The following is a 9,352-nucleotide window of genomic DNA, read 5'->3' on the forward strand; positions in this document are numbered from 1 at the left end:
TGCGAAAAAATTTCACTTTCTTTTTCTTTCCTTTCTGTATGGTAAGTAAAATCCTCACAACTTTCTCAACATGTCATTTTCTCACTAGAAAATTGAGAAAATAGAAAAGTCAAGAAGCAATAACATAAACTGAAAAAGAAAAGAAAAAACTGTTCGTCATGTTAAACAGTTAGGAAGATGCTCCAGTGGCTTGCTTTGGAATTAAAAATAGGAAGCCAAGAGGTATAAGTGTACATGCAACTTGGATGATGATTGCAAGGAGAAGGTTGTCAAAAGACTGGTGCGAAATGTGGAGAGCTGATGCCAAACCTGCCCCTAGAAAGGAGCCCAATGTGGAGCCCAGGTTGTTGATAGACATGAAAAGGGCAAATAGTGTGCCTTCAATACCAGGAGGGCAGAGCTGTCCAGAAATTATCAGAAAGGGCATCAACCTGCATCACCACAAATGCGTCAACCATCTGGCCTATGGCGCTAAAATTCAAGGTTCTTAATGAACAAGGCGAAGATGTCATCAAGCTATAAATGAATATCAGTAGACTTCTAAAATAAAAACAGGAGCATATCAAACACCAGTGGTGAACATTATAGTGCACGCCATGACCGTGTCCAATATCAGTTCCTAATGGACAATAAGAAATTAATTGAAGTTGTCCATGGTGAGAATTCAGCCACTTATGGTTAATGTCCAGTGAGAGTAACATGCCCCTGTGATCCGACATCTGCCACAGGCCAAAGGTGTTTGGCATACTTTCCTAAAACAACGTCCAACATATATCCAAAAACCCCAATCAAATTGTTATATTTCTTGAAAAGTGCCATGAAAATTGGTGGTGAAACAGGCATGATTTGCACCGCACACAACTGGATCATTCAATGTAGGCACGAAGGAACATCTAACTTTTGTCCAAAAAGCCCAATCATTTGTTATATTTCTTTAAAAATGTTATGAAAATTGGTGATAGATCTGTGCTGCACATAACTGGATGATTCAATAGCATTCTTTGAGGATATATAAATTTAACATTTGAGTTCTTATGTTGTACTCGATTGAGTGTGCTGGTAGTTAGATACTTGTTTGGTATTAGTCCAGAGTAAATCATGATGCTCACTTGAATAAAACCAGAATAAGACAATTGTTCTCCTTAATACAACCAAGGAAGAAAAACTGTAAATTCTAAACCATATGTCACTTTGTAACCTGAAAATTGCCATCTCCTCATATAGCTGACCAAGGTTGGCAATAACTTCTACTGTTAATCAACATTTTCTTTCAAAAAAGAGTGCCTTTAGTCAAAATTTAAAACTGATGTTGGAACACAATTAATTCTTTTCCCATATTTGTATAATTTAAAACTTGACTTCACTAAACAATACAGGTTTGTTAGGCTCTAAACCCTGCCTCCTGAGCCTGACCCACCACGCATCAACCTGGATTAGATTTCAAGTGCTTCTCCATAGATAATAGCATCTTTACAGAACTGATCTTAGACAAGTTTTAGAAACAGTTAAAGCAAAAATTGGAAAGCAAGTAGCCATACTTCAGTTGATTGATTGCATCTGCAAGAGTAGACCCAAAAAGCACAAGAGCCTTATCTGATATGCCGAATGTAACATTCAACCGGGACACCAGTAGCCCATCTAGGAGGGTGAATATGGCCAGACCGACATGGGCCCACCTGCATCAAGAACACATTTTCTATCAGTGAGGATATGCAGCAACCATCCACCACAAAAATTGAAAAGCAAAACTGGTTTAGCCTACAGGAAAAAAAAAATTCTTTATCACATTCATTCAAAAGTTGGAGGAAAAATGTGATTTTCCTTTTAAGCAGAAGCTATAAGATTATGTGGTAGTGAAACTCATGTGGTAGTGAGACTCATTACACACCAATATGTGAACTAGAGTTCGAAAAATCGCCGATGTAGATCGGAATTGCCTGATCTGGATAGGGAATCGTCCTGGGCGATCTGGTTGCTGCAATATATCAGGAATCAGCTGTTCCCCCCCACGCCGGATTGGCGATTCCATTGTTGTGAAATGCCGATTCACTAATCGGTGATCCACATTAAAAGAATTTCACAGAGGCCTTTCTTTTTTCGAATTTTTTTTTTTTAGAAGTTGCCTTTCCATGGGAGTTCGGTCCCACAACCAACCATATTTTTATAATGTTTTGTTGTTTTAGAAACAATTTTATTTTAACAGTTTCTTTTTTATGGGCATTGGTCCCTCCTGTAAAGGAGGCAGGCAACTACAAGGTGGTGTTGGTCACCTCCTATTTATAGGACCATGTGTCCCATTGTCTAGCCAAACTCCCCGATGTGGGATGTTTGTAAGCGGGCTTTATTTGCCCTAACTTGTCTTTTGTCAAACGGAAATGCCCATCTTTACCATCCGTCTTTGAAGTGGATTGCTGACGTGAATCTAATAAAACTTACACAGTTCAGCATGAATACTTGAGAGTGTGAAATAAGAATGACGCTAACATTCATGAAAAAAAGAAGGCGTGAGAGAAAAATGGACTCATTTTTCTTAATCTATTTTTAAAAGCCTTTGTGCACTATAATCACAAGAGCACCTTTAATAACAAAGAAAACTTAAAGCACTATAATAATAAATAAAATTGAATTTAAAGTAAATTCTCAAACTTTCTTTTAGAAATTTATTGAACAAATGATAAACTATGAGTAATACTTCATGGTCTTCAATAAAATGAATTTTTTTGAAGTTATTTTAAAAAAAAAAACTATTTAAATAGTTTTTCAAAAAAATAAAAATATTTTTAGGGAAAATGCATTTGTAACAGAGTTTTGTGCAATTTCATCCGTAAAATACCAGTATATTTAGGCAATACCCAACCCTATCCAACCAAACACAAAATCAAACGTCATATCTCGACAAAACACATCAATGTTATGAAGTCGACTGTCCTCTCTCTTTGAGGAAATGCATGTTAATATCAATAAATTAGTATAAAAAATCACTTTCCCCCTCGTTTCTTCAGTAAAAATCATAAAATAAGCATAATTTTCTTTTAAGTATTGTATCAAAATTAGTACCAAAAATTAGTATCAATAGACACTCAAACAGGACATTTCATATTCATGTGGTTTTTACAAAATAAAAGTATATGATGCAATATTCACGTTATAGGTTGTATTTCAATTGTTGTATACTCCATTTTGGACCATATATTCATATCCATAATGATTGTAAGCTCCTTTTGGTCAATAAACACCCAGACAGGGAACAACATCTTAATATTCATGTGTTTTTACAAAATAATAAAAGTACATAATGTGGCACCCCCAATTTGTTTTGGAAACTCAACAAACATTCTTTTTAGGGATTTTTAGGCTTTTTTTTTGTGAAAATTTTTTGAGGCCAAAATCATGCGGCTGATTCTCCCATCCGGATCGCTGCTGATCCGGGTCACTGATCTGTTGTTTTAACCTTGATGTGAAGTAAAATATTACAAACAAATCATAAGCAACTTATCACTGACACCCTTGACCATCCTAACTCACAATTGCCATGACTCTCCAATCTGGATAAGTCAGACATGTTAGCTCCTTTTCATTTGATATAAGAGAAAGTTGTGCACAAACGACAAAGTACTTGCCAAGTATAAAGGGAATATGGAAATGACCATAGAAAATAAGGTAAAGGTGTAAAAGAAACAGTAAAGTGCATGCTGTGTAGACATAATTAAACCTTAAAAAAAAATTATCATTTCATTATGCAAGATGCAGATTCCAAATAATGCTAGCAGATCATCACAGCCATATAATAGTTTCACCAGTCAATAGTGGGAATCCCTCACAAGTCAAGCCATAATACTTGTCAAACTAATTTATGTAAGCATATTATGCAAATGGTACGCCATCCAAAGTGGGACAATTCATTGTAATGTCACAACGGTGGGCAGTTGAGAACTCGGATGACCTGTAATTAAATTGCTGGACTTATAAAGTGTTGTAGTTCATCTCCACTGTCAGTCAAGGGTCGCCAGTGGACACCAGGCCATATATTGTATATCATACAAAGGATGTGTATACTACATGTAATAGAAATTACCCAAACTGGTGACATACTGGTATGTTTACACTAGAGTTTTTCATGTTAACATTGTAAAATTTGCAAGGGTATTTTGGATATACACCATAGGATATGATACCAACAGTTCTAATTTATACAAGTTCTAGATGTGCACATGGGAAATGCATAAAATTTCAAGGCAAGGCAAGCCGAAATGCATAATATTTCAAGGCAAGGCAAGCCCTCTTTCTCTAGGTAATTTCCAATGCCTTAGACACCATGCTTGTTCCAGATTCAACAATGAAATACCTTGCATGGAATAAGATGATTTCCCTTACGAATTCAAGGTAAAAATTATGGCTCAAAACCTAGCTCGTTGCGGGAATTTGGTGAACATCAAGACGAGTATAATGGTAGCCGTTTATTACAGCATTACCTTAAATACTATGGCCCACTGAAGATACAATATAGAAATACTTCACATGGAGTAAGATGGAACAAATGTTGTAACTGAACAAAATTAAATGATGATTTAAAACCTTTGTTTATTTCATTTCAGCAGCAAAAAACAGCTCCTATGTGTCTAACATTAAGGCAAGTATCACGGCCATTTAATTACCCTAATACCATTGACATCAGTCAAATTCAATAAAAAGTAATTATTTTCTCTGAACTTCAAGGAAAATTAGAAATCCAGTTTTATAAATTTCAAGTGCAATTCCTAATATATATATTTTTTATATTCAAATTCATAGTTCAGTTTTGAAGTGAATACAAAATAAAGACCCAACTAAGGGTGAAAGTTCATCAGTAAGTCAAATATTTGTTCTAAACTATAGAACTTCGAATTGAAAAATGGAATTCCATGTTATCTGCAATACTCACATGAGAATCCTTCTAAGCTTCATATGCTTCAGATATCGGTTGTAAGTAAATGTTCCAAGCATGAGGCCAACCCATCCAACAACACGTGCAGTTCCCAAAAAGGATGCTTCTAAATGCAGAACCTCTGTCTGGTAATAGAACATGATAGTTGAAATGTTTGGGATAGTAACGTTCGAGAGGAAAAACCATGTCATAGGTCTGACCTTACAACACCAAATGCAGAGCGAAAACGTCAGTGATAAAGGATATGCAGCTATTATTTTTTTGGCAAAGGATGTGCGTGTGCATGTGTGTATACGTGTGTGTGTGTTGTTTGCCCTCCCAATATTAATAGACACTAATCATGACATTCTAAAAAATAGACACTAATCATGCATTTGGAAGTAATCATGCATGCATCAAAGCTACCTTAAGACGATTGGCCTCCTAAAAGCTTCAAACAAGCTCCTGATGGCCAATCTCAGGGACAAGAACCACTTCAGTGCCAAAGATTTCTTCTCATGCAGCTCAGATTGCGTTGGTATTGCTTTCAGATTCTCTTCATTAGGATTTCTCTTTCTCCTCCTCATAGTTCCAACCTTAGGAGTTGCTCCCAAATTGTCTTTATCAAGATTTCTAGCTACATCACCATCTGGCTTCTTGTACTCCACTGACTTCTCCATCGATAATCCATTCTGAATTTTAACCCACCCATCCTGTAAATCCATAACTCCCCCTTCAATTGGGTTCCTCACATTGCTTTCTGCTTTATTGCTATCAGTTTCAGCATCCATTTTGGCATGATTGACCAGTACTTCGTCACAGGAAGGAATTTCCTTCACCAGACCACATGAAAATAGTTGGACAGTTGGAAAGATAGAGAAAAGAAGAAATATGGTCTCAATCCTCAAGTTAGTCAGAGCATATCCACCTATTAAGCTACCACTAATTCCTCCCAAGGCCATGGCAGACCACGACAATGACTGCAATTCCCCAGAAAATGCTTCCCTGATGAAAACGAAAGTTTAGATCATCATCTCCTGATATGAGGGAAAGAAATGATTGTTTTTACATCTCCTGATATGAGGGAAAGAAATGATTGTTTTTATAATTAAAAGAATAAAAAATAAAATAAAATCTAAAACCTTTCACGCCGAACAGCCTCAGCAATCATTGCATCAACCACAACATCAGCCATTGCAGAACCTAGGTTTTGCAGTGTCAATAAAATTGTGAGAAAGACAGGTGAACTCCTCAAAGAAGCTATGAGACCAAGAAGAATCCATGGGAAGAGAGAGAGAATGCTTGCTATGGCCAAGTATGGCAATCTTTTCTTTCCTTTGATGGGAATACAGTCTGACAAGACTCTGCATAAACAAATGTTGGTTGTAAATATCAAATACTATCTAAATCCATAAGAGCAGCTAATGACCAGATACCTGTGATTAAGAAATAGGATATGCATGAAGGACGGAAAATCAAGAATACCCATATAATGGTTTTATACTCCAGGGAAAAAATGCAACTGAAACGACAAGCTGTGAAGCTGACGGTGAAAATTTAAGCATGTCTTTTAGCTGGTAAGAAACTGCTGTCCATACAAAGGATCTGAAGCCCTGCATCCATGATCAAGCGCATCAAACATGTATAATGAACTGACTTTAAGTTCTTCCAGCGTAAGAATAAACAAAAAAGTCAATACTTACGATGGAACAGCTTGGGTTATGAACATTTTTCTTAGTTGTTTTTAAAAAGGAAATGATATTCTATGGTTTATCTTAGCCAAGAACAGAAATTTCCAAGTATTTTTTTATCTGCGTAACAATAATTTTTCAAAGTTTTACTCATCTTTGTTATTCAATCTACTTTTTGGATATAGTAACTTCCAGGGTGTCATGTTCTTTGGTTAGTCACTTGAATCCAAATTGAAACATACCATGCAATCAACTAGGAAACAGCCATATGAAATTCACATGCAGTGGATCTACACTATCTAACATATATAATGGTGAGCGCTTAGCAATGAGGACTTGATTGACTAAGGTGTTGATGCATTGACGCATTCCAAGTTCAAATCCTCTGGACTACACAAAAAATAAAGGTGAGTACTAGGCTAAAAGGCTGGGAAAAAACCAGCAAAAGATAAATTAATATGATCCATAAGTATATCTTAAATAACTAATTAAATCCAAATTCTTCTTCAGCTTATCCAAGGACTCCACATCTCTCAAGCAAAATTCAGAACTCGTGAAATCTTTCACTACTTTATACTTTCAAAAAGATGATGTCCTTTTATGCTTTCATTAAATATTTTGATGTAAGAATTGCACTGACAGCATAAGGATAAAAAATTGCATCTATTTCCATATTAAAGATGAAAATGTTCAGATGAATACAATTGGAAAAAACAAAATAGTAATCTGCGAACATGCCAAAAAGGTGCACAAAAACCTTAACAATTCGTCGGATATTAATGTTCATCAAGATAAGCTCACAAACAATCTGGTTTTAAAGTTTTAGTTTCATTATTTATTATAATCCCTAGCTGGATCCCACGTTCAGCACCATTGTGACCAGTTCCCAAACTTGTATTATATGCTGGCCATCTAAGGGTGCTATTGGCCATCTATTTATTCACTCTACATTCACAAGGAAAATAATGTTCATTTTTTTTATGTGTATTTCGAGCTTACCTAGGTTACATTTTTGTTGGTGACAAAATATATGAGCTGAGTAATGTCTAGCCTATTCCCTGAAGGAGGGGTGAATCATTTAGAGGTTTTTCTTTCTAGCAATAACTTTTATGGATTTTAAAAGGAGAATGAAGTTTTAGAAGTGTAAGCTCAAATTCTGATGCATCACAAGTAAAAACTCATCCATGAGTAATCTCTTGGGCTTTTATAAAAGGCTTTATTAGCTCTTTGTGCCCAGAAAACCCTCAAGGCATCATGTAAGATGTCACAGTGGCAACATTAATTTTGCAGGGAGACTCCTAACCACAAACAGATTATAAAGGAATTTTTTCAAGTTCATACCTAACTAAAGCCAAAGGTCAAGGCAGATAGAAAAACCTAAATTTTCGATTGGTTTTGACGGCTGATTTCAAACAAAAGCCAGACAGACACAATTGAGAGATCAAAAGAAAGCTGAGGTATCACAATTAATGGATCAGTGCAATATTAGCGATATTTTTAACAAGAGAAATTCAAGTCTGATGCTAAATGATCAAATTTGACTTTACTGAACTAACTTTGGATAGTGATCCATGGTGTCACACAACACGTTTGCAGCATACTTCAAGCATGAATCTCAATTTCCTGCTCTCAAATAAGTCTGATGTCTTCCTTAGTGATTGGGTGACTCGATAACACGAGAAAGAGAGAACGAAAAAACAGTGCCCTAGTCTGAGTTTGCCTGCTAAATACAAGCACAATTTCTTTGTGCTACATTTTAAGCAAGCTACTTATTCCAAGCCATTTGTAGTGTGATTTCCAGCTGGTAAAAGTCAGACTACAAACATAAAAAAATCAGATCACTCTCAATCTTAATCTAGAACCCACACAATTCTGAGAAAAAAAAAAACCATAAATCATTCTAAATAGAAACCCTAGATTTTTTATTTTTATTTTTTTTTGCTAAAGGTAAGCAACCCTAGATTGCTTTACTTGATGCTCTAAAATTAAAAACTGAAAATAAAAATTCAGAACTACAAAGACAACCGTAAAAAAGATTTTCCGACAGAAAAAGAAGGAAGCAAATGATTTAAAAGGTAGAGTAAAAGTAAGAAACGAAAATGGAATGATCAGAGAAGGGCACGAACCTGGGTGAAGTAAATGAGCGCAATTAGCCAAATAAATGAAGCTCCGAAGGTTAGATGCATGTTTCGAAGCCATGTGATCATCTTACTTGTTTTTTAGAGAGAGACAGAAAGAGAGAAGAGAGAGAAGAAAGAGAAATATCAACAAAACAAATATAGAGAGAGAAGGCGTGAGCTGGTATTATTACCGAGAGGGAGAGAAAGAATAATGAAGGGAAACAAGAGAGAGAAAGAAGAGGAAGAGATGAGAGAGAGAGAGATTCTCCGGATTGCACGCAAAACCCTCTCCCTTGCTTCTGAACGAGGGGCGCGAATCGTGAAGAGAGAGAAATCTGGAAAACAAATTTCCACCCAGTTTTGGGTGGCAATAAGAAAATGAGGATAATTTTTGTTTTGTACCTTAGTTTTGGGTGGAAGTAGCAAGAAAACATATGATCGAGTTGCGTTTGCTTTTCAGATTTCATCGCGCCTAAAAGTCTTCGACGTTTGAACTTTGAACGTTGAAGGAAAAGGAGGGTACCGGTATTTTTTATCAAGGGGGATAGCTTAAGAGCCCGTTTGTTGACCTGATTATTTCAGAGTCTAATGTAAGTCTGTAACTTCCATTCTTGTTTTCTCCACCACCATCCAAAAGA

General features: G+C 35.9%; 1 protein-coding gene across 14 annotated transcripts; it reads right to left on the reverse strand.

Annotated features, from left to right (window-relative positions):
* LOC18447985 (Major facilitator superfamily protein) lies at positions 1 to 9,352 on the reverse strand. 14 transcript variants are annotated; one of them, XM_088858000.1, is made up of 9 exons: positions 9,117 to 9,352; positions 8,721 to 8,801; positions 6,389 to 6,516; positions 6,046 to 6,267; positions 5,832 to 5,908; positions 5,330 to 5,736; positions 4,922 to 5,119; positions 1,539 to 1,676; positions 1 to 431 (listed from the first exon to the last, which is right to left on the reverse strand). In XM_088858000.1, exons 6-9 carry the CDS (start codon positions 5,692 to 5,694, stop codon positions 170 to 172), a joined length of 963 nt encoding a protein of 320 aa, XP_088714126.1. In that variant the 5' UTR covers positions 5,695 to 5,736; positions 5,832 to 5,908; positions 6,046 to 6,267; positions 6,389 to 6,516; positions 8,721 to 8,801; positions 9,117 to 9,352; the 3' UTR covers positions 1 to 169. The 14 variants fall into 14 exon arrangements, 9 of the variants coding, with proteins under 9 accessions (XP_088714126.1, XP_020531599.1, XP_088714125.1 ...); XR_016049151.1 differs by having other exon boundaries at positions 4,922 to 5,124; positions 5,330 to 5,908; positions 9,117 to 9,219; XR_016049154.1 differs by having other exon boundaries at positions 4,922 to 5,124; positions 5,330 to 5,908; positions 6,340 to 6,516; positions 9,117 to 9,219.

This window comes from Amborella trichopoda, chromosome 2 (genome assembly GCF_054954075.1).
Source record: "Amborella trichopoda isolate Santa Cruz 75 chromosome 2, AtrichopodaSantaCruz75HAP2 v2.0, whole genome shotgun sequence".
In the NCBI taxonomy this organism is placed as follows: domain Eukaryota; kingdom Viridiplantae; phylum Streptophyta; class Magnoliopsida; order Amborellales; family Amborellaceae; genus Amborella; species Amborella trichopoda.